Source organism: Pseudonaja textilis, chromosome 3 (genome assembly GCF_049901715.1).
Source record: "Pseudonaja textilis isolate UNSWEBS1 chromosome 3, rPseTex1.2, whole genome shotgun sequence".
Taxonomy (NCBI): Eukaryota; Metazoa; Chordata; class Lepidosauria; order Squamata; family Elapidae; genus Pseudonaja; species Pseudonaja textilis.
In genome coordinates, this window is record NC_141992.1 from 18411221 (window position 1) to 18437570 (window position 26350).

The 26350-nt window shown below is 39.4% G+C and overlaps 1 protein-coding gene across 8 annotated transcripts in view; it reads left to right on the forward strand.

The window, feature by feature from the left end:
* The first annotated feature begins 1045 nt into the window (after positions 1 to 1045).
* The window catches only part of BCAS1 (brain enriched myelin associated protein 1), a 49585-nt gene continuing 24280 nt past the window's right edge, over positions 1046 to 26350 (forward strand). For 4 of the 8 annotated variants that reach the window (XM_087928982.1, XM_026697473.2, XM_087928983.1 and 1 more), the window contains exons 1-4: positions 1052 to 1169; positions 7783 to 7862; positions 9836 to 9923; positions 21113 to 21675. In XM_087928982.1, coding sequence (XP_087785108.1) covers positions 7791 to 7862; positions 9836 to 9923; positions 21113 to 21675 — 723 coding nt within the window. In that variant the 5' untranslated portion in view covers positions 1052 to 1169; positions 7783 to 7790. Of the gene's footprint in view, positions 1170 to 7782; positions 7863 to 9835; positions 9924 to 21112; positions 21676 to 26350 lie in introns of all 8 variants that reach the window. The other 4 variants (XM_026697476.2, XM_087928984.1, XM_087928981.1 and 1 more) reach the window with 3 other exon arrangements.

The following is a 26350-nucleotide window of genomic DNA, read 5'->3' on the forward strand; positions in this document are numbered from 1 at the left end:
TTATTTGCCAATGTCAGGGTCAATGAAAAATATCTAGCTGGGTTGTACTATTTCCTAGCCAGTCTCTAGATTGGATATAAATCAGGAGTGTCAAACTTGCAGCCCACGGGCCAGATGCATCTTGCACTGGCCATGCCCACCCCCATTTTAGCAAAGGGGGGAAGTTGCAATACATCACATGACAACATGACGATGCGCATTTGACACCCCTGATATAAATCAACGTGCTACTAAAATAGTTATTATACTGTATCTTAGCTGAAACCTGAACTGAAATGGATTCAGATATTCAAAATCATCCAGATATCTCTCAAATTGCAAGATTACTGTTTTACTAACCACTTTTTCCAGAAACAAAATGTAATCTGCCTACAAAACAGATTTCCTAGATCAAGGGATGCTGCATATAGGATGGAATGCATCTTACCTACAAAGAGACATTCTTCACTTCCCTTAAGTGCTATTCCAGCTGATCCAATCATCTATGAAGGGTGAGGATCCAATAAGCAGTCAATAGTCTCCATACTATCCCACAATTTTATAAAGTGAAAATAATTCAAAACAACAGAACAAGCCCTCGTTGAGATTATAGAATCCAAATTAAAGCAGGCTTTTTCTTCAAAAAGCTGTGCAATTTGCTCATAGCAAGCCATCAGCTGCTCCAGTTCCTGTTCATGTGGATATGCCACATTCTTGCAATCCTATATTCCCTAGGTAACTCCCATTAAATGTCTTGAGCATTCTTTCTGCATAAACACACTGGATTGTTTGGGGTTTTTTTGGTCCAAGGAACCAAAGATATACAACTGTCTGTAAGCTTCACGGTCTTCTGTTGTTTGTATGTTGTTGTTGTTGTTGCTTTAAAAAAAAGGTCCTACAAATCCGGCAGGCACTATTAATGGTGGAAAGCATGCTTGTAACAGAGCAGACTAGAATTGCCCCGGAGGCCAGGAAGAAAAATAAATAGCTGACTAAAGCTACTGAGTGTCCAAAGCTCCACCCAATCCATGTAGCTGTACCTAATGTTTACCCACTCTGAATATTGCTCAAGGCAAAGCAAGGTACCTGTTGGAAGAGACTTTTAAACACTGCAGCACCTGTGGCTGAACAGCTCCAGAAGGGATCAACAGCACAACAGAGCCAGACTTCATTCTGCAAACACAGGCAAGGTACAATTTGTTTGTATGTTATGTATGTATATTATTTAATGTTAAAATATCTACCAGTGTTTAAATAGCATTTATTAGCGTCCTGGCCAGTTTATCAAAGAAGTATGTTTTAACGTTACTTTTAAGCTCACTACCAAAACATAAAAACTACACACTGCAAATCAGTTGATTGGTTGGTTGGTTGGCTTGTTTTCCTTCTTTCTTCTCCTTTCCTTTTTTCTTCTGCCTTGTGCAATGGAGGAAGAGTGTTTCTCAGAGATTTTGGCAGCTTTTTACACTGCAGGGTCTTCAAGACTTGGCCATAGGGCTAGCATAACTACTAGTCCTTATCACCCAAAGTTTACAACATGGAGCCAATTCATGGAGGCTGAAGAAATGAGACTGCGTAGTACACTGAGCTGGGGAAAAAAATCAGGGTTCCTCTAGCCAGCTTCCTGTTTACAATCCTCTCTGGGAAGCAGCAGATGAAATTCAGAACTGGGGAGAACCCAATTCCCATCCCTGCTTTCCAAGAAGAAGACCATTCTGGCAAACAAAGTAATGAGACGTTTTATGAGAACAAAATGAACTGTTAGACTAGGCTGCTTTGGAGCCCATAGGAAGTGGATGGATAATATTTAAAAGTAATTTGTTTACTTATTTTTAGTTAGTTTAGTTTGTCAAGCATGAAACAAGTATAAGTATGAGCATAACATACAAACATGTAAGTGTAAACTGGTATAAGTATATACATAATAAATGAGTAGGAATAAATGGGAACAGTAGGGCAGGGATGGTAGGCATGCTGGTGTGCTTATGCACACCCCCTTATAGACCTCTTAGGAATTGAGTGAGGTCCACAGTAAACAGTTTAAGGTTAAAGATTTGGGGGTTTGAGGATGTAACAACAGAGTCAGGCAGTGAGTTCCAGGCATTGACCACTTTGTTGCTGAAGTCCTATTTTCTGCAATCGAGTTTGGAATGGTTTACTTTGAGTTTCTATCTATTGTTTGTTGTAGGGTGGGTTTTTTTTTAGAGTTTTGTTTTCTTACAGGTGAACTGAACAACAGGCGATAACCAGTATGTTTTGCCATTTTTTGAAAGCCAGTTTGATGTAGCGGTTAAGACACTGGGCTAGAAACCAGGGAACTGTGAGTTCTAGTTCCGCCTTAAGCATGAAGACAGCTAAGGTGACCATGGGCCAGTCCCTCTCTCTCAGGCCTAAGAACAAAGGAAGGGGGAAAGTGTGAGAAAATATTGTCAGGAAAAGTGTAGGAACTAATCCAGGCAGTCAGCAAGAGTCAACACTGACTGGAAGGTGCACACACATACATATAAGCCCTTGTCATTTCAAGCTTTAAAGAACAGCAGAAAAACTCAGATCAGAAGAAGCCTGTTCCTTTCTCCTTACTTCTGAAGGTGTTGCCCTAGTGACAGAGAGGCCTCTTGGTCACTATCTCCATTTTCCTTTAAAGCTGCTCACAAATAACAGGTTATGTTTATCTTTGAGTTATACTTCAAAACTCAAATTTCTCATCTTTTAATAAGCCAGCCTATAATGCATGAGTTTTCTACCTAGTTACAACTTATTATTTTTACTACTAATAAAAATATTTGATCCTTGCTAAATTTGGGTGTGTTAAAAAGCTCTGAGTAAAAGTGACATGACTTATAATAATATGGTAGTAGAGGGGATAAGGGGTAGCTGTGCTGTTTCCATGTAATTTCTAGCAACACTTTAGCTCAGGGGTGTTCAACCTTGACAACTTTAAGACGTATGGACTTTTACAGAATTCCCTAACCAGCATGGCTGGCTGAGGTATTCTGGGAATTGAAGTCCACAACTGTTAAAATAGCCAAAATTGGATATCCTACTTTTGCTAATATAAAGTGCTATCTTCCTTCTTTTTGTTGTTGTAGAGGTGTTAGTTGTTAGCTTGTGTAAACAGTGATGGTTCCTTTAAGACATGCTGAACTCCTGGATATGTTAATGCTGTTTTGGGGGGCAGCAATATAGAGCTTGATTACACACACACACACACACACACACACACACACACACACACGAGTTTTGGTTGTATTGATTTCTCAGTCCAGCCTACAACTTGGAGATTTTCTGATGAAGTGCCATCCATACCAAAGATTTCTGACTCCAGAAAAGAGAAGTCAGAAGACATCCTGGAAGAACCAATGATAAATCTGTTCTATCTGCAACCAAAAAAAATACATTGATGTGTCTGTGAAATCACCTGAAGTTGACTTTAACATGAGAGAAACCTGTCTTTTTTTATAGAAAACATAAAAGGGAAAATGGTTATGGAGGAATTCAATGCTCAGAAGTACAAACCACAAACCATTTCAGAAAGAAAGGGAGACAAAAATGTTTGGTTTTTGCAGCCTTCAGGATTCAATAATTTTGCAAGAGTCCACTAATAATGTCTGTTAGGTCTGGTGGAGGGGTGGGATTCTACCAGTTCGGACCAGTTCAAGAGAATGGTAATTCTGGTGATCATTTGGCCCTGCCCTTTTCCTGTGCTTTATTTCCTTGAGTACAGCTGATTTGTGTGGCAGAGCAGTTTGCTGCACCTCAGTTGTTTTACTCACTGGGGCTGCAGCAGAAGGCAAGTATTATAGCTAAAAATTGTCTTTTCTAAATGTTGGGTGCACATGAGAGGTGAACCGGTTGTTAAACTGGTTGAATCACACCACTGGTCTGGTGAGATATGCCAACAAGCAAGCGGTGGCTTTAATTTTCCACACTGCTCTGGGGCAATGTTTTTGGATGACTCCTTTCATGTGTGTGTTTGTGTGTGTGTGTACATATACACATACATACATACATACATACATACATACATACATACATACATACTCAATTATTTAGGAGGGATCACTTTTATCTGAGGAGTAGACAGATGGAGAAGGGGTGTTTTATTCCAACCATTTGCTATGCCAGCTTTCTGCAAATCCAGATTTCTCGTCCTGAAGTCTCAGGTATCTGTAGGGCAGTCATTTGTGCATTAATCTTGTGAGGTGCATAAAAAGTTGGAGGCTTGTCCCTGAGGCTAAGAGAGAGAGGTTATAAGGTCTTGAAATGCAGAGTATGCTATGCTGTAAACTTGTTTGAATTGTTCTTGGGTGGTTCTTATTTACTCTCCAAATGACTAATACCCAGCCCTTCCTTTTGCTGCCTATTTTGACAAAGCAGACTAATGACTTCATGTGAATGGGGATAGATTCAAAGACATTGCCTTCTCAATAGCTGGTCTCCACTGTCACTCTCATGCTTTCCCTTAGATTGCCAAGGTTAGAGCATATGACATTAAAAGCTGTTGCCAGTCTTCTTGCTTGTTCTGTGAGTATGCCAATGGCATCCGCTTAGAAACTATTTAGTTGGCTGTATAACCGGATATTTACTTAGCAGGCAATCACACCCAACATATTTTTCCCCTTCTTGCTCTTTGTCATAGCTAAACTTGGACAGGCATCAATGATTTCTAGTTCCAGACTTATGTTCCGGCCCTTATGGCTCGAATTTAGTGACATCTTACTCCTTAAAATACAAAGAATAAAGAGATACCATAAGGACTAACAGATTTATTGTGGCATAAATTAATGAAGCTGCTGTAGCCTGAAGAAACCAAAGCCATCACAAATATGTTAGGTTTCATAGTACCAAATTTCCTTTGAGATTTCTGTGGTAATACTTCCCAGTCTGAGTTATTATGTCTATGGAGTCCCTTTCAATGTTTTTTTTTTTATTGTTATGGTTTTTTAATCCAGTTCACTACATATTGTTTCACGTTCTTAAGTGTTTTAACTATATATTTCGACATTGCAAGCCAGCCAGCATTTTTGGAATGGGCAGTCATGTTAAATTTAAATAGATTGCATTAGTTTGCCAGATTGCCACATTTCTACAACCCAACTCCCCGTGTGTAGAAGCCATCCTGAAGTTCTCTTTGCTTCATTTGACATTAACGTATTGCAGGAAAGCACAAAGAATAAAGTGTATCACAAAGAAATAAGGGGTGCCAAAGAGGATTGTCAAAACAGTTAAGATGATTGTGATTGTACAATGAAAACTCCCATCTTGACTTTTTAAACATTTACTGATTGATTGATTGATTGATTGATTTGCTCATTTCATTCTGAAATGGGACTCTGGGTGATTTCTTATTCCATAGCCACACCTGCAAAGAAATGTGATTCTATCAAACCTGCCTCAAACTAGTCCAGAACTCAAAAATCCCAAATCCCTTCACTCCCATGTCTTATAAAACAGGCAAGAAATAAATAGCCATTTTCTTTCTTAATATTGAGATATCCAGGCAGTAAAATTAAGATGCCTTCCCCCAGTCTGTAGAGCAAATTTACAGCATCATAATTTTCCCCATAGCTGACCTCTCTTTTGGTACAGTGATGAGTGGGGTTGTCCTAACAATTTACTGAAAGTTAAGTGAAAGTACTGTGATAGATATCTTTCCTTGCATTCATGAGCCATTGTCCTCATCTTGGAGTGGACATAAGGGAGAAACTGGAAAGGAGGTGAATCTGGAAAGATGGACAGCTTGGTGGCTTTCATCCTCTGTCAAGATCTGATTGCAAATTAAGTGAATCCAACTTCCTACATTGACTTTTGCATGTCAACAAGTGCCTGGGAAGGTTGCAAATTGCAATAGCACTTAGATTCACAGTGCTTTATAGCCCTCTAAGCTTCACAGTGCTTTACAGCTCTCTCTTAGCAATTTACAGTGTCAGCATATTGCCCCCAATAATCTGGATTCTCATTTTACCGACCTCAGATGGTCAACCGTGGACCACTGAGACTTGAATTGCCAAATTGCTGGCGGACAACAGTCAGCAGAAGTAGCCTGTAAAACTGCATTCTAACCACTGTTGTCAAGGTCATGACTGACAGATCCAATCAAGCAAGCAGACTTGAAATCTATCTCTTTTCACTAAGCTTTACTGAGTACATGAGGGGTGTCAAACTCAATTTCATTGAGGGCTGCATCAGGGCTGTGGTTGACCTTGGGGGAGGGATGTGAGTGTGGCTGACTGGGTGGGCATGGTTAAGTAAGTGGGTGTGGCCAACTGGGTGGGCATGGCCAGCTTGATGCCATTCCCAAACTGCTGGCATGTTTCCTCTTCGGATTGGGTAGACCGGACCAAAGCAACACTGGCCCTATGTTTCCTCTTGTATTGGGTAGACCAGGCTAAAGTGATGCAGGTAGACCAGGCTGAAACAATGTGAGCCAGCCCGCTACATTTTCCAGGATGGTCCAGATCCAACCACATCACAGGCCAGATCCAGCCTGTGGGCCTTGTTTTTGACACCCCTGGAGTATATCATATCGGTATAGATTGAAGCAAAAAATCAACTCTAGATATTTCCTGCCATTTTCATATACTTAAAGAATCAAATTGCCCTCCCTCCAATTAGTGCAGGTCACATTGTCCAATCAGAAGTTCCAATATTGTTTTAGCAACGGTCTGGGTCTTGCTAACCCATCTGGTCAAATGATTTTGGTTCTCAGGGGAGAACATCTTGTTATCTGGAACTGGCATCCCATAGGTGGTTCTCCCTGCCCCCCACCCCCAATGTCTCTGTGACAACTGAAAAGCAGCAACAGTTGCAATCAGCAAATTTTCACTTTGAAGTTGATAACTGTGCCACCATGGCAAATGGTGGTCATATGACCCCAGGATGCTTCAACCATCAGAAATACATGCCAGTTGCCAAGCACCTGGATTGTGATAATGTGACTGTGGAGTTGTTTTTATAGTCTTAAGTGCAACGACTATTGATAAGTCTTTTTTTTAAAGTATCATTGTAACTTCAAACAATTGCTAAATGACTCGTTCTAAGTGGAGGACTATCTGTATGGCAAGATTTTGTTGGGTGTAGATGGAAAATACCACTTTCACACTAGAACAGAAAACCTCTAAGCCAGGCAACCTTGATTAAGGGCTGAGGGCGAGAGGAAAATTGTGTTATGTAAATAGGACCTTAAACAACAATTGGAATAGCACCTTCAAGTGGAAATTGAAGAATTGTGTCAGTGTACCCTTAAAAAAATCTTATGAAAAAACATGAATGATTATTTTGAAGGACAGCTGCTTAGATGTTAACCCATTTTTTTCCTTTAAAAATCCATGAATATTCCAAAATATTCTAAAGGAATCATACATCTGGAGAAATGCGGTCAAAGACCAAACTGCCCCCAAGTCCTTCAGAAGTAAAATATTGGAAATGCCAATTTTCCTGTGGAGTGCAGTACTGCAGGCTACTTCTGCTGACTGCCGGCTTACAATTTGGCAGTTCAAATCTCATCAGTCTCAAGGTTGACTCAGCCTTCCATCCTTCTGAGGTCGATAAAATGAGGACCCAGATTGTTGGGGGCAATAGGCTGATACTATAAACCACTTAGAGAGGACTGCAAAGCACTGTGAAGCAGTATATAAGTCTAGATGCTATTGCTGTTATACCTGGCAGCATTCTTTGCTACTGGCTATGCTGATTGGTGCTCCTACAAGCTGAGGTTTATCAACCTTATTGTCCATCTGCGATTTTTGACTGAAATATATTCATTCATCTGTACTTAATTGTTTAATTTGTCTCCCACTACAGCCACTGTTATGGGAAATACACAGTTCATTCCAAAAGATCCTGAAGATCAAGATCCTGCTACTAAAGGAACATATTCACAGGTAAATTTTAGAGTAAACATTTGTGTATATTAGCCTTACCCAATGTGCTTTTCTCTAGAGTGTTGTGGATTTCAGCTCCCAAAATTCCCAGACTTAGCCTTTGATTTCCAATATTTCTCAAAAGTACTTGGATAAGTTTGGCTGATACAATATTTAAATAGTATTAAAATATGCACAGTACTCTACATATCTTGACATACAAATAAAATGGATCTAACTCTTCCACTTCATAGCATGTATCTTTGGTGCTTTTATTGGCAGTTATTTGACCTTCATATAACCAGACATTGTCCATTATGTTGATACCTTTGACTCTTTCACACATTTCCCTGCATCTTGTAAGTCTTGGTTTTGGGGAAAACTGAAGGCTTTATATGTTTCCTAGCTTAACAACTGGTTTGGAAACTACAGGTTCATCCAAATTCTTTTTTTTTAACTTGAAAATTCAAAATGGTGACCTTCACTGCCATTCTTTTCAAGATACCATGGCAGATTATAGTGTATTTTTTCCTAGAAAAAAAGTTTCAGATTGATAAGTGGACTGCCTTTCTAGAGTTCACTCTATGTGAAATAGACAATATTCAAAAAGAGAGAGTAAAAGCTGGAACATGTAGATTAGAGTGGATTCATTCATTTTTCCTGAAATAGTCCCACAGAGACTCCATTATATGTAAACATGGCCCAATTTTGTTTCATCAAAACTTTTTGAAGGTTTGCTTCAAAGTTTCAAACACTCCTGAAGAGTATCTATCTATCTGTCTATTGGTCTATCTATGTATGCATAATCGATTGATCAATCGATCATCAGATCAATCATGCGTCATCTACCTATTGTCTGTCTGTTGTCTGTCTGTCTATCATTCCACACAGTCTTATTTTAACACAAAATCATTTTTATATTGCTGACTAGCTGATAACCCAGCATTGTCCGGGTATTTATTTATCCCAATCCTGTATTAGACATGAAAATCCTGAAGTCGAGATTCATGTTGTTGTACTGTCTCTTGCACAGTGTTGCAAGTGTTCTATTCCTCTCCTTGGGAGTTTCTTGTCTACGCTGGTGTTTCATTTTTTTTATTGTACTTGGCCAATCACCTGACATTTCCTTGGAGGGCTGAGAGGGAGCCCCCTTGTGCAATATTGTGAAGCCGTTACCATGGCAAGTCCACTGTACTGTACAGTAGAAGCCATTTTAAGGAAAAAGGGATACACAGTTTTCAAAGAATAAATCATTTACCAGTATAAATGGGGGGGGGGGGGTATTTAATTTATGTGATGATATTTATATCACACATACACCCAAAAAAAAAAATTTTTTTTTTTTTTTTTTTTTTTTTTTTTTTTTTTAAAAAAAATTTAAAAATAGAGGAGAGTCACAGTGTATTCCTATACAAATCTGATCTGAAATCAATCAAGCTGAATTTACTTCCAAAGCAAGAATGCTAAAAACACATTGTTTTGGAAAGATGAATCTAGAGAAGTGATCATTTCATAAATCTATAGTATTTTGCCTCCAATCAAACAAATCTGTTTCACTCAATTTTTTATCACAATTTTTTTTCAGACTTGGTTCAAACTGAACTTCTGTTGATTGCTATAGTGCAGGAATGTCAAACTCAAATTCATCGAGGGCCACATCAGAACCCTTGGGGGAGTGGGTGTTGTCAGGGTGCCTGTGGCTAACTCATTGAGGCTCTGTTTTCAGCTCTGCACGGGCTCCCTGGGCTGTTTTCACTGGCAGAGGATTGCAGGAGGCCATCGTGGCTGAAAACAGAGCCTGGAAGCTCCATTTTCACTGGCAGAGGCACCGTTGGCCAGTCCTTCATGGTTTCCAGGGTGAGCCCACAGGCACTCAACGGCTGGATCAGCCTGTGGGTCTTGAGTTTGACACCTCTGCTGTAGTCCATAAAACACTACAAACATTCAGGACAAATTAGTACCTCTGATGACCAAACTTTAATCTTATGCTGCAGATTTCCTCTGAACCTCCTGAAAGCCCTAGGAATGGATCTGTTATTATCCAACCAGTACAGACAGAGATTTCTGCAAACAGTGACACAGGTATGTCCTGGGTAGCATATCCATGGCTTATATAATTAGGACCAGACTATGGGAACTGAAAAGACAGTCAAATGGCATTTCTTCATTGGGTGAGTAGGAAATAGAGAAAGGCAGAGTGCATCATATAATCAAGGATAAGCTTTCCAATAAACCATAGCACCCATAGAATAACAATAGAGTTTTTCAGAATAGGCAGGGATTAATTTTCAGACCTTTCTTTTACATGTTAGGGTATTCTAAGCAACAAAATGGATGTCTTGGTCTTGAAGTAATTATGCCCCTTAAAATTGTGCCCCTTAAAAACTACCAGTTGTCCTCCAGTTATCAGGGTTCTGATGATTGCCCTAATTAAACATGAACTTTGAGCCAAGCTTCAAAAGAATCCAAAAGATTTATTAGGAGCAACATGTCGGCATTGACCCATATGAAGTCAACTCTGCCACACGTAATTTATGGTCACCTGTGACCTGTTTCCCCCCTCCTTCCTGGGTGTGTCATAAATCAGATTCTCCAATGAAGTATGTTCACAGGCTGTGTGTCATCAATCACATTCTCCAATGAAGGATTTTCCTGGGCAGAAGATCCAGTAGCCTAGACTACAATCTTTGTAAGATAAGCGTGGAATATACTTCTGGTTTTAATTGCTGTACTGCTCCTTCAGGTTTTTCCCTCCTCCTGCTTATGGCAGTTTGAAAATAGGCACAGGAATGCTTTACAAGTTGACACCAATACCAATTCTTTTATCTCTTTGGGTGGAGTTGTATAGAAATAAAACAGGTAATCTAGCTCTTGACCACATTTAAGATATTCCTTATGCCCTGAGAACTTCCAAGGACCTCAAAACACAAAAATATTCTAGGGTGGAATTATTTACCCCTCTCTTCCTTGTGGTGTCCTAATGTCACAAACCATAACCTATATAATCTCTAGGACAGTCCTTGTCTTACAGTCATTCATTTATTGACCATTCAAAGTTACAACAGCACTGAAAAAGTGACTTATGACTATTTTTCACACTTATGACTGTTGCAATATCTCCATTGGTCACATGATCAAAACTTCAGCTGTTGTTAACTGGCATGTATTTGTGATGGTTGCAGTGTCCTGGGATCACACGATCCCCTTTGGTGACTTTCTGACAAGCAAAGTCAATCTAGATTCATTTAATAACCGTGTTATTAACAACTGCAGTGATTCACTTAACTGTGACAAAAAAGGTTGTAAACTGGGGCAAAATTCACTTAACAATTGTCTTGCTGAACAACAGAAATTTTGAGCTCAATTGTGGTCGCAGGGTGAGAACTATTTGTATTACAAATTCAACTCTATGGGCCAAAAAAGAAGAAGCTTGCCCTCTATTTCAAGAAAATAGATTCATCAGGTTGGTACCTCTGAAGCGGGACTACAGCTCTAATCTTCCCTTACCAATATTGCCAACAGATCTGGAAAGCACCAGACAGAGAGCTACTTATGCAGACAAAGAAGTCTGAGTCAGCATTTATTTCTGAAGTATAGAAAGCTTGCAGGTTTGACCCGTAAAATATTATAGGTGATGGTTGTTTTGCCAGGTTGTAAAAATCCATCAGCATGATAAATAATATATATTTTTATAGCTGACCCTTGTTAATGTAGGTGGGGTGAGCTTTTTACAGAATGTGAAGCTTAGGGGAAATCATGGAATCTTTGGAGGGTGTGATGGCTCAGCAGTTAAAAATGCTGAGCCTGTCAGCTGGAAAGCTGACAGTCTGGGTTCAAGACCCAAGGGCCACATGATGAGATGAGCTCCTGTTATTTACTCCAGCTCTTGTCCACCTAGCAGTTCGAAAGCATGCAAATGCAAGCAGATAAATAGGTAGCATTTTGGTGGAAGGGTAACAATGCTCCTTGTGCCTCAGTGTATGTTGGTCACATGACCATGGAAATGTCTTTGAACAATGGTGGCTCCTTTGGCTAAGAAACAGAGATGTACACTGCCCCCTAGTGTCAGAATCGAATGGATAGAGCAGGAGTGTCAAACTCAGGTCATCACAATACCATCATGTGACATATTGTGACTTTTTCCCCCTTCACTAAACCGGGTGTGGGCATGGCCAGCACGTGATGCATCCAGCCCATGGGCCAGCACTTTGACAGTCCTGGGATAGAGGAAACCCTCACCTTTAGCATCTAGATAGCAAAGTGGGGGGAAATTGTGATACATCACATGATGACAATGTGTCATCGCAACTTTGACACCCCTGCCTTAGAGCAATAGGCTGCTCAGAGGGATTTGAGTACACTTCACATGAATGAGCTTCTTCTCTGTAAATTCTGAGCAATGTCTCACATTTGGCTAAGACATAGGGCTGATGAGCTTGGCAGCTGCCAGATCTCTGGTTTCTCAACAAGCTGTATTTTGATCTGTGCTCCCAAGTTGCATATGTCCAATGATCTCCAGGATGACATGGATCTCTTGGGAAATTCCCCATAATGTCCTCAATCTAATATTGTTCCAAATCGCTAAGCATTGTGAATTATTTAAAGAGCAGATGGCATCCTTTGATGTTGTGAAGAATGGAAGGCCAAGAAATCTTTTTCAGGTTGCAAATAAAGTAGTTATGGCCATCTTCACTAGACTCAGGGAAATGATTCTACTCACCAACACAAATTATTGCCACAAATAGCTCTTTCTGGAGTTATTTTACGAAGCCTACCACTGTTATATTGAAAGTGCCCTGTAAGTCTTATAAATTCTTGCTCTTTTGTGTGTGTGTCCTGCATTATCACTTGTCTATTTTCTGTGTACAATAAAGGTGCAGTTTTGAGTACAAAAGGCTGATCAGTCAATAGCAAATTTACATTGTGGGTGTTAGCTTGAATTAATCAATAGTGTTTGACTCATATGGAGTTGGCTCACCTCTTTTCCACATGACATTGCAAGAAAGAGAAAAGATATATACCGTTGCAAAAATAGTTCTCATTCCCATCACCCCAGGGCAAGGTGAATCCTACAAACAAAGAATCATGGCTACTTTACGCCATAGTTTGTTTTAAAAAAAAAAAAAACTTAGACTTTGTGACATTGTATTTTAACTGCTGGAGATGAAAAGAAAGGCTTGTGGGATAACTTACAACATGAGCCAGAACTAAGTTGATTGTCCTTGGTGATGATGATCCCTCACTTGGCTGGAGGTCTCATTTGTTGCTTACCACACATCAAGAGGGAAAACTGAACTGCCCTTCTAATCTTTAATGTTGACTCCCATCTTGATAGATAATGAGCTTTATGCTGGTCTGCTCAACTCTGAATACATCAAGCTGAACCAGGCCTATCATATCTAGGAGATCCCTAATTTGCTGGCTCTTTCTTATCTGTTGGAGCTGTGAGAAAATGGTGAAACATGTCAAGTAATTGACAGACTCTGATAGGTGGCACGGCCTGAAGTTGCTTAACCTGCGTGCAACTGAACAGGCCATCACATGTCCAACAGTTTGCAGCTTCTCCAAAACTGTTAGCATGTTTACTGAACTGACTCCTGATTAAAAAGATAAACAGGAATTATTTTTCACTTCCCAGTGCATATTAAATCCTCAGCATTTTTTTCAGATCTAGACTCTACTAAACAGCTTTTTTTTTTTTTTTAAGGAAAAGGGAAATAGATGGCTAAAAACTTAGACCCAAGAAGAAATTTCCCGACAGGTAGAACAATTAGTCAGTGAAACAACTAGCCTCCTGAAGTTGTGGATGCTCCAACACTGGAAGTTTTTAAGAAGAGGTTGGACAACCATTTGTCTGAAATGGTTTCCTGCCTGAGCAGGGGATTGGACTAGAAGACCTTCAAGGTTCCTTCTAACTCTGTTACTTTATATTCTGTATCATAAATAAAAACTTCAAATTTAGGAGTAAAATCATTTGAACATTTTCCTTCTTGCCCTTCTCTCTAAGTTGCACTAATTTGTTGACAAATTAAACAATCTGCCACAATTATTAATTAGTTTGTTTATCTTTAGTTTTTGATGCTTTAATAAATTGCTAAAATTGGCCCTCAGCCATAGAAAAGAAAGAAGTGTTTGACAGATACTGTAGAACAGGGGTGTCAAACTCACATCATTATGGTGGTATTGGGACTTTTTTCCCCTTCGCTAAATCAGGTGTGGGCATCACTAGTGTGTGACGCATCCAGCTGGTGGGCTAGGAGTTTGATAGCCCTGTTGTAGAAGATAGTCAAAGTCATGAAAGGAGGACTGGGAGTAACATGATAGCAGTATTCCAATATATATGGGGCTGCCACGAAGAAGAGTGGGGTCAACCTGTTCACCAAAGTGCCTGAAGGCAGGACAAGAAACAATGGATGGAAACTAATCAAAGAAAGAACCAATCTAGAACTAAGGAGAAATTTTCTAACAGAATAATTAATCAGTGGAACAACTTTCCTCCAGAATTTGTGAATGCTCCAACCCTAGAGGTTTTTAAGAAAAGATTGGACAATCATTTGTCTGGATTAGTATAGGATTTCCTGCTTGTGCAGGTTGAGAAGACCTCCAACATCTCTTCCAACTCTGTTATTATTGTATTATTCTGTTATTCTGCCCTGTTAATAATTTTATAACTTTCAGACCAAAATATAGCAATCTGATAAGGTCAGACTATATGAATTAGTGTTCCAACTCATCTTCAACCACACAAATCATTAGAAAGGGAGAGTTATTAATAGGTTTTTCAAAAGTTTCACCTGTCCTGGATAGGAATTTTTCACCTTTTATGGTGTGTTCAAGTTAGTCACTTTCTCCTCAAGCCTTTTTCCTGTTACAAGGACATATGTTTAAACCTCCAACAGGTGTACTCTGACATCTCTTCAAGCAGAACAAGCATTGTGCATAATTTGCAGATTACCATAAAGATTCCTTTACTGGCTGTGCTGTGTGGAATCAATTACAATCTCCCTGCCAAACTCCTCCGCACGGAGTTTTGCTCCCCTGTTTATTTGCTTTGAAAATGGAGACATTTTTATTCATCTGTGAAATCAGAAGCTGCTTTTGATCACTTTTGCCTTTGTTCTACGACATAACACATTGCTCGTGCACGCCCAGTGGTATTACAGTCCATGCTCTTTCTCCTGAACATTTCCACTAATGACTTTCAGAGGAGAGAGTTCTTACAGCAACTTGGCACTTCAAATAATTTCATGTTTGTAAAAACTGCCAAAGAAGACAAAGCTGGTTGTTATCAAGAATCTTGTTACTTTGCGAAAGATTTTTTCTCTGGTGGAAATGGTTTGCAGAAACATCTGCTTGAATCATAAAGTGAAAAATGGATTGTAAGGCAAAGGTTAAATTAAAAGTGATAGCAATAGATGTGTGTATCTTAGCCCTGGTTTGTATCAATCCTACAGGTTTTTAGTGAAAGGAACATACAAGCGGTGTGTTTATGTGTTACGTTTCACTCCATAATTACTTCTTTTAGCTGTGTTTTTCTTCGTCCTGTGTTGTGTTCCAATATCAGGCAGCAGTCTAGCTTGGAAAATAAAAGGAATTGTGGAATTGATAATTTGATCTTTAAATCAGACTGACCATTCTACCCCTCCCCCCATCTTGTTTTTTATAGAAGGAATCAGATCCAGATTTTCAATATGTTTAGCTTGGTGAGAATCACATTTTAGCTTGACTTTCATTTTTGTGACACATAAGGTGGCATAGATTTTGCTTTGGGTATCCATACTTTTGGAAGTGGAGTTTTTGATTACATGCCAACAAGTTGTTACCAGCTCTTAGTGACCACATAGTCATGGATGTCAAACTCGATCATGTCATATGATGTATCATGAAGTTTTTTGCCTTTGTGGCCTGCATGTGAGGCATCTGGCCCACAGGCTGTCAGTTTGACAGGCAATAGATGTTCTCCATGATGATCAGGGTCTAACCTGGTTCTTCAAGTCTTCTGATTGTGCATTTGTTGCTACTGTAGCAGTGGTGGTATGCTACCGGTTCGGACTGGTTCAGCCAAACCAGTAGTAAAAAAAAGCCCCCACAATCAGCTAAGACAAGAAAGAAGAGAAAAGCGCAGGATCTGCCCTCCCACCTGCCTCTGTGCTTCTCTTTTCTTTATCCTCTCAGCTGATTGGCGCTACAGACCTCAGCTGGTGTGGGGAAAGCTGTGTGCGCATGTTAGGTGTGTGTGCACGTGTGATCACCAAGCCGGTAGTGGTAGGATCCCACTGCTGTATTGTAACAGAATGTAAGTAGATTATGAACCAACTCTATGTTTTCTTTGGAAGCCTCTTAAGATGCTGTCATGGCTGAATCCACAGGTATGTTTGAAGCCTAATTTGAGATATGACTCTAAAAAGCCAAGGTGAGCAACACTTTCAAATGCTTTCAAACATTCTGCCACTGAGAGGCTGAGTGGTAGATTCTACACTAGCGTTCATATAATATTGTAAGAAAGCTCACATGATTGCAAGCTCGTCTAAAATATCCTGCATCTTGAATTTCAGGAAACACCACATTATGCTATAAAGTTAATTGCATAGTTATAAAGCAAAAATTTGCAACTCTGTGCAGGGGAATGCAGGTGAGAAAGTAAAGTGTCTCTTTGTGGGAAGGTACAGGTAGCCCTCGACATACAACAGTTCCTTTAGTGACCATTCAAAGTTACAACGGCACTGAAAAAAGTGACTTATAACTATTTTTCACACTTATGACCGTTGTAGCCTCCCCATGATCACATGATCAAAATTCAGACATTTGGCAACTGTTTCATACTTAGGACAATTGCAATGTCCCGGGGTCATGTAATCACCTTTTCCAACCTTCTGATGAGCAAAGTCGATGGGGAAGTCCGATTCACTTAACAACTGTGTAACTAATGCAAAAACTGCAGTGATTCACTTAATAACTGTGGCAAGAAAAGTCACAAAATGGGGCAAAACTCACTTAAGTACTACCTCGCTTAGCAACAGAAATGTTGGGCTCAGTTGTGGTCATAATTTGAGGACTACCTGTATAACTAAATCCGTGGACATCGACTTTGGCCTAACCTAGGCTTGCCAACCTGCCTAAAACTTAAAATTTCAAAGATTATTTTTTCTTAATGGAAATACTGCAAAGCACCAGTCTTGGAATTATACATATTTTCAAAACTGTTGCTGCACCCCCCATATTACCAGGATAAGAAAACAAATAAGGTGGATTATTATTGTAGTCTAAAACTTTATTTGGATATATGACCAATTCTCCAGAAAAAAAGACAAAACTAACTCAGAAAAAGTCAGAGCTGGCCCCGGACCTTAAGAAGAAGCAGTTTTACTTTCTGGTTAAATGGTTATTTTTTAACAGGCCACACAAGTTGTTCCCCATTCCCATCCATTTTGTGTCAGGAACTACAACTTGCTGTCAAGCTTCCAATTATGTTGCTCAACTGCAAAAGTTGCTTTTCTGGCTTTTTTTTTTTTTCTCTTTCAGTTCAGTATCAGAATATTTTTCTCTGATTTTCCATTCTGATTGGAAACAGGGAAGCTTATGTGTATTAGCAAGCATATGTCAAGGATGTGGAAATGACAATCTGTTAAAATAACAGCTAATCAAATAGACTTTAAACTCTTGGTTGACCCAGTAAAGTTTCAACCTGCAGAATTGTCATCTTCGTTTGCTTTTTATTACTGGAGTTACACTGATGCCCCTGGCATTCTGCACCGTTACATGTCCTATTTTGTAGCTAAAAGGTTCAATTAATTGCAGAAACCCATGCAGAATTTAAAATCTTTCTTGATTCTTCCAAGCCTTTGGGGCATGCATATGTAGTTTGCAAAACTGTAGTTTCCACTGTAGTTTCAACTTCTGATGTAGCTTGGAATGACTCTTCATCCAAGAACTCATTGAAGTTCATTAAAAAAAAAACCTTTCAGAAACTGTCAAGCACTTTTGGTTTTTTCATCATCTCTCGTAGACTCTAGGATGTCACAATAATCCAAAAGGCTTTTGGGGAATGAATATAATGGGCATAGATATTAGAACTTCATTTCATAGCACGTGTGACTTTGGTTCAAAGATACTTTTTTAAATTAAATTTTTATTTTTAATATTTACAATAATTCCCTCTTTCATTCATACAGTGTGTCGACTGGGTACATATGTCTTGTGCTAACAATTGTAATTAACATTTTTCTTACCAATATAACAATAATCACATTTTCAAGGCTATCCTCAAAGAAAAGTCAAGTGGATAGCCACAACTGTGCAATTTAAACCCAAGCAAGCTCTGATTCAACCCAAGCAAGACTAAGAACCTGTGTGTTTTGAGTTTCTCCAGCTATTGGGGTTCTTCACCTTTGGTTCTAGTCAGGGAATACAATCCAGGGCAGCAGTGGTGGGATTCAAAGGTTTTTGCCATTGGTTCAGTGGCTGTGGCTTGGTGGGCACGCTTTGCGCATGTGCACACTTTGCATGCACATGTGCGCCAAACACACACTTGGCGCAGAGGAATTTGCACAGGTGCAGAGGCATTCTAACTCACCTCCTGCAAGCCTGCACAATCCCAGTCACTTCAGCAGCTGTCGCACAGCAATCTTCTGTGCTGCGCAAAGCAGTTGCGCTTCAAATTCAGCAGATAAAGGTGAGTATGGGAGCCCAGGCGGGTGGGTGGGTCCAATAGCAGTGCGGCGGAGAGAACAGGTTCAGTCTCTGCTACTCATCACTGCTACTGGCTCATCAGAACTGGGCCAAACTGGTAGAATACCACCACTTCAGGGCAGGGGTCTCCAACCTTGGCAACTTTAAGAGTGGGGACGGAATGGGGATTTTGCAGTATCCTTCCTCTGTCACACCCACCAAGCCATGCCCACAGAACCGGTAGTAAAAAAAATTGAATCCCACCACTGACACAAAGTAGTAGAGTCAGTTTGATCTAATCATTAAAGCAGGGGTATCAAACTCAATTTCTTTGAGGGAAGCATCAGGGTTGTGTTTGATCTCAGGGAGGTGGGGTGGGTGTGGCCAGATTGACGTTACTCATGTCAGGGGCACCTGTGGTGGCCCAAGTACTCTGCCAGTGAAAATGGCCTCTGTGAGCTCTGTTTTCCTCTAACCTGCGGCTTTGAGCTTGACATCCCTGCGTTAAGGCATCAGGCTAGAAAGTGGGAGACCATGAGTTCAAATTCTGCCTTAGCTATGTAAACTGGTTGGGAGATTGGTAACTCTTTCAGCCCAATCAACTTCATAGGCTTGTGGTTGTGGGGAAAATAGGAAGAGGAAGGTGTGCGTTCTCTGCCTTGAGATATTTGTAAAAATAATAAAGGTAGGATATAAACAAAGAAATAAAGAAAGAGGAAAGTCATAGTAATTGCCAATTATTTGAGCCAGTTGAAAAATGTATTCTAATGGGTAGACAAGATCAATGAATTAGGGCAGTTTTATATATTTGCTGTAGAACCAGAAATAGAAATAGACTCCAATATGAAGTAAATATGTTCATAACACTCATTGTTTTTCCTGCCCTTTCTTATCCACTGTAAGTTTTGAATACTCACAGATACACATAATTCATTTGTTCTGGGTTTCCACCTATTACTGTACATTCAGTATATCTTTTCATTCCCTTGTTTCACTATGCATGTTTGGCTAATGTTTCTGTACAGTAGATGAGGAACAAGCCTAAAAACATTTTTTAAATTCTTCCTGCAAGTTGTGCAAGTTCTGAAATCAAAGGTTTCTTGCTTCTGATGCAACACACATTTATCTTTGTTTTTGCTTCGCTTAACTGAGTGAACAGATATGACTTGCAAGGCAGAATCTGCTTTGTTATATTGTACTGATTAATGAGTTATCATGGTAAATCTTCTGAAAGCATTGATAAGGTAATTTTTCTACTAACAGTGATAAGATTTTGGGTGCCACTAAGGCCAACAAACTGATATTAAGTGCAACGGTGACAGATGGATTGACTGAGAGTTGTCTGGAATAATTCTTGTTTATTTTGCTAATGCAGTAGAATTCCTAAGGGTTATAGAATAGAATAACAGAGTTGGAAGGGACCTTGGAGGTCTTCTAGTCCAACCCCCTGCTCAGGCAGGAAACCCTATACCATTTCAGATAAATGGTTGTCCAATCTCTTCTTAAAAACTTCCAGTGTTGGAGCACCCACGACTTCTGGAGGCCAGTTGTTCCACTGATTAATTGTTCTAACTGTCAAGAAATTTCTTCTAAGTTCTCAGTTGCTTCTCTCCTTGATTAGTTTCCATCCATTGCTCTTTGTCTTGCCCTCAGGTGCTTTGGAGACTCCCTCTTCTTTGTGACAATCCCTGAGATACTGGAACACTGCTATCATGTCACCCTAGTCCTTGGAAGGTTACCAATGGCAATCCCATGATTCCACTATGCTTCAACCATCGTAAATACATGCTAGTTGCCAAGCACCTGAACTTTGATCATGTGACTGTAGAAATGCTACAATAGTTATAAACGTGAGGACCGGTTATAAGTCCATTTTTTTCTGTACTGTCGTAACTTCGAATGGTCATAAAATGACTGTCCATAAGTTGAGAACTCTGTATACAAGAAACCCTACCAGTTGTCAAACAGAATATTTGTGTTCTCAAATATTAAATAGCATTTGGCATTCAAACCAAGTTCTGCCTTTTTGTGGAGTTTTCCAGATTCCTATTTCTCACGCAATGACAACTTCTAAACCTTCAACAAACGCCTGTAATCACACATCACACATTTACCATTTTGATATATATATATACATACATACATATATATATATACATATATATATATATACATATATATACATATATATATATATATATATATATATATATATATATATATATATATATATATATATATATATATATATATATCTCCTTAAAAAATAGTAACAGCAACCTTACTTTTACAGGACCCAGACAGTTCTGAAATAGAGAAGGCTGCCAATTATTTGCTAATTTAATTTTCATTTTATCCTACAGCTCTATGTCATCAAAAGGGCAGGCCTTATAAATGGACCAGTGACCATATGGTTGATTTGGGTAATTCAAATTCTTTGCTTAGGCCAAACTTAATACTTGGTAAGAGAATTGAAACATGGACACTGTTTGTTTAGACCTTTCAGTTTACAGTCAGTCCATTAAAGATGCAGGCAGCTACAATTAATAGTGCATCTTTCCTGTTGTGATGGAGAATTGCTGTTTTCTTGTTTGCTCTTGTAGTGGATGCAAGAGTGAATGTTGGCCTGGACAATGCAGCTGTTTCTTCCCAGGAAACAATGGAGATAAGCTCCAACTCCGAGGCCAGTGGAAATAATCTCAGGAAAGAAGCCAAACCTATTCCATCAGCTGCCAAATCTCGTTTTGCCTTTGCATTTTCACGGTCTGTACCAGGACGTACTGAAGCGCAGGCGACAAATTCATCCCTTGGATCAGCTCAACTTGATGTCAGCTCAGAAGCAGCTCAAGCAAACAAAGCATCAAGTGAAACCAGGGAGCTTTCAGTCGCAGCTGCCACAGAGAAAGCTTCTGATAAAAACCTAAGTGAAGCATCACATACTGAAATTAAACTCTCTGCACCAGCTAAAGAGGAGGATGTCCCTTTACCGAAGTCCAAAGAGTTAACTTTTTTGGACAGGCTCTTCAAATTGGAAAAAGGGAGTCGTAAGAGCAGACAACAGGAGCAAAATCAACAGGAGGTGACCGTCAGCTGTCCAGGTGTAGGCATCTCCTCGGAGGAACCTGCAGGATTAAACAGCACCTCAGATGATGAATCGCAGAGAAAGGCAAGTATAGAAATTGGAACTGGGTGGGATAATTAATGCTGCGGAAATCAGAAATATCCTAAGAGTTTACATAATTGATCTTAAAATAGCAAAAGAAAAAAGAAAAGTAGAGACCAATGCAAAAATAATATTCAGGTAATAGAAAAATATCTGCCCAAGCCCAAGATGGATCTGGGAGAAAAAGGGTTCCTGGCTTGGTTAAAAAGATGTGAAAAAGATCTTGGGATTGTAATTGATTGCAAACTGAATAGTAATATAGATGCAGTAAAAACAAGGGCAGTTTTAAACTACATCAAATGAAGGGTAATTTGCAAATCCCAGAAAGTAATACTTCAAAATTCTTTTTTTGAGTAGGGAGCCTAGTTCTGTGCATTGCAGTTTAGGGATTCAGAAAAAAAAAAAAAAATTAAGGTTCAAAGAAGAGCAATAAGAATGATCAGGTAATGAGCAATTAAGCCTTAGGAGGAGAGATTGAGAAACCTGGGATTATTCAGCCTTGAGAAAAGAAGGCCAAGAGAGTCACGATCGCATCTTTCAAATACTTGAAAGGATATCTACCTACAGAAGGTCAAAATCTGTTCTGTATTGTCAAATAATGGATTTCTGTTTTGAGAAATTAATTTTCAATTATAATTATAATTATTTTTTAAATCTTCCTGTCAGTAATGCAACAGTTAGAAGCACACACTAAAAAAATGTTTCATTTCTGACTACAATTGTGAAAAGTTCTTAGAGAAAACCCCAAACCCCAAAAACTTTAACCTTAGACTGTCTACTACTGACCTCACCCCTTTCCTAAGAGGTCTATAGGGGGTGTGCATAAGCGCACCAACGTGCCTATTGTCCCTGTCCTATTGTTTCTTTTATTTTTTAATTTTTCTAATATGTATCCATGTATTCATAACTATGTTTTTACTTATACCTATTATCTTGTAAGCAATTGACAAAAATAAATAAGTAAATAAGTAAGTAAATAAGCAAATACATAAATAAATAAAAACAAAGTAGTTTCAGATTAGTGAGAAGGAACAATACTTGAGGCAGAAAAATAAATGCGACCAGCCCTGTCAATAGGCAGAGTCAGTGGTGGGATTCAAATAATTTAACAACCAAATCTCTGCCCTAATGATTTCTTCCAACAACCAGTTCACCAAACTGCTCAGAAAGTTAACAACCAGTTCTCCCAAAGCGGTGTGAACTGGCTTAATCCCACCACTGTGCAGAGTGATTGGTTCAGTAACTTTTAAAAAAATAATATATGGAATCCTAGCTGCTTCAGTAAGATTTAGTGGGTTACAAAGAGGGTTTTTAAAAGAAATATCCTAATTACTCTCCACTTCAGCATAAACAATGTTGTAGAAGAAATGATTATCCTGTGAATTAAATATTCCTCATCTTACATGACTGCATTCATACATCATGGTAAGAAAAAATGTTCAAGCTAATGGTTTATTGCTTTACATCATCCGTTAGACAAAAAAAAAGTGAGCCCAGCCAATTGTGGTTTGTTCAGCAAATTATACTTAGTCCGATGTAGGAACCTAGTTTATGCTCTAGTAGCTTAGTCCATTTTGTTGATTTCAATGGTATGTTCCTAGGATGAGGTGGAGATCCTGGGCTGATCCTGGACATTGCAGGATATTCAGTTCCCTGTCCTTTGTCACTGAGACTATAACTCTCCAGACCTTATTCTCATAATGCTCAATTGTAGTTTTAACATCACTGAATTGTTTCCAAAATAGCTTAGCAAAATCCTAGCAATGTCATCATCAGCTTTATGCTCCTTGACTCTTCTTTTCTCATAACCAGTTCTTCTGACTCTTGCAACTTCATCCTTTTCCTTTCTCTCAATCTGGCTAAATTAATCTGTGACAAAAAAATGTCATTTGTATTCTTAAGGAACTCTCACAGAGAACAAATAAGCCTTCCTTGAAGTTAAGTTTTCATTAGGAGAGGATGGCATCTTAAGATGCAGTGTTTCTCAACCTTGCCAACTGGAAGATGGCAGGCTTCAATTCCCAGAGCAGAGCTGGTTAGGGAATTCTGGGAGTTGAAGTCTGCCCAACTTCAAGTTGGCAAGGTTGAGATACACTATACTGAACATTCTGAAGCACTGAGAATCTTTGTTTGTGCCAAGCTTGGAAAAATATTGTAAACTTTCATGCCTGGAAAGATTGCTATGCAAGCCACAATAACAGGAATGGGATATCAAGCTACTATGCTGCTCTTATTTCAAAGCAGCAGGTTGTAGCATACACATGTTCAGATAGCTGAAGTTGATCTTTGAGGAGGAGGAGGAGGAGGAGGAGGAGGAGGAGGAGGAGGAGGAGGAGGAGGAGGAGGAGGAGGAGGAGGAGAAGAAGAAGAAGAAGAAGAAGAAGAAGAAGAAGAAGAAGAAGAAGAAGAAGAAGAAGAAGAAGAAGAAGAAGAAGAAGAAGAAGAAGAAGAAGAAGAAGAAGAAGAAGAAGAAGAAGAAGAAGAAGAAGAAGAAGAAGAAGAAGAAGAAGAAGAAGAAGAAGAAGAAGAAGCTCTTAGTGTCTTCTCATCTGTGTTTTGTTGGGCTTTATATTTAGATGTAGAAGCCTGATGGAAAAGCCAAACCTCATATAATAAGGACTCCTTTGGCTGGGCTAATGGCAAGAAGCCCAATTTTATAGACTGCATATTTGTACAGAAAGTCAAAATATTAGATAGAATGATAATTGTCTGAATTTTGCTTTGGGTACCAATCACTCTTTAAATAAGTCAAGGTTTCTGAGGAGAAAATTAATTATATTAATCACATCAAAGCTTTTTTTTTCACATACCAACAAACAAGCAGTGCCACTGGAAAGAGGAAAGGAGGGAGGCGTTCCCATTTTAGGGCAGAGTCCCGAAGATAGACAGACATTCTGTGTTTGGTTGAAACACGGCTTTCTTTTCGAGCATCACAAAACTACATTCAGGAAGCTGCACAATTCAAACAAGGGCAGGATTCACAGCCTGGATAGAGCAGTTACTATTCAGGCCAAGGTAAATGGATTGCTTGGACTATTAGCCACAGCCATGAGAATGTGAATGTGGTCTTGGCAGAAGGGATCATTTTTATAAATCCCCTTGTCTATACCTTACGAGGCTAGGATTTGTACCAAGGTGACTGCAGGTGAGAGGAGAGGATAAAACAGTCGGAATGGCAGCTGAAAGTGCATGATCAAAACCTTGTCTTTTTTTTTTTTGCATGCATGCATGCATGCATCAGTGTTCATCAAAACAAAACAAAAAAGGCTGGGTTTAAATTGCAAAGTTGTGGCTATCCACTTGACTTTTCTTTGAGGATAGCCTTGATTTATGCTAACTTTATGATTGTAAAATGAGAGGGGGGGAGAGAGAGAGAGAGAGAGAAGGACATAGACTGACTGAAACACCGACTGACTAACTCTTATAGAAGCATTTAACTCCTTGCATACTAACCTAAAAATAAATCCCCTATCTATCATTTTTTCATGAAATTAAAGGACTTTTGTTACACCATAATTCCATGCATGTAACATTTTATCTATAACAAGAATCTCTGTCCACAGCCCACTTCCATCCCACTGAATTGCATGTTCCCCTTGTAATGGTATGTGACCCATTATTTATGTTAAAGGGAAGTCATGGAGAAAAGGATCTCCATGGAGTAGAATAAGCTACACAATGTAGTTCTGAATAGCTTTTTAAATAAATTCTTATTGCTTTGGTTTTATGAGGTCTCTCCCACCCAGCCAAGTATTGCATAAAGAATTGTATTATATGAGTGAAAAATCCAAATATCGAATAATCCATAGATAATAAGATTTTTAAAAGCCATCATTTAAAAAAAAACAAGTGCTATTGGAAAAGAAAGTTGCACTCTACTACCAAAAAATAGTCACCACATATGACAATGCATTTGCAAAGTGACTCCTAAAGATAAAGGTTCCCTTTACACATACATGCTAGTTGTTACCGGCTCTATAGGATGGTACTCATCTCTGTTACAAAGCTGAAGAGCCAGCACTTTCCGAAGACATCTCCGTCAGAGGTGGTATTCAGCAGGTTCTGACCAGTTCTGGAGAACCAGTAGAGGAAATTTTGAGTAGTTCAGAGAGCTGGTAAATACTTCTGGTTGGCCCCGCCCCCATTTATTCACTGCCTCCCAAGTCCCAGCTGATCAGAGTCCCAGCTGATCGGCTGGGTCTTGTTTTGTTGTCCTGCACAGGAGAACAGAGCTGGAAAGCAGGTTAGTGGGGTGGGGAGGGAATGGAGATTTTGCAGTATCCTTCCCCTGCCATGCCCACCAAGCACCCAGCAAGCCATGCCATGCCCACCAACCATGTCCACAGAACTGGTAGTAAAAAAAATTGAATCCCACCACTAGTCTCTGTGATCATGTGGCCTGCATGACTAAATGCTGAAGGCATACAGATCATTGTTACCTTCCCACCAGAGTGGTCCCTATTTTTCTACTTGCATTTTTACATGCTTTCGAATGGCTAAGTTGGAAGAAGCTGGAACAAGTAACAAGAACTCACTCCGTTATGCAGTGCTAGGGATTCAAATCACCAAACTGCCGACCTTTTTGATTGACAAGCTCAGCATCTTAGCCACTGAACCACAGTGTCCTTCCTAAAATGTGACTCCTAGTGGATTCTAAATAATCCTGCTAAAAAACTTA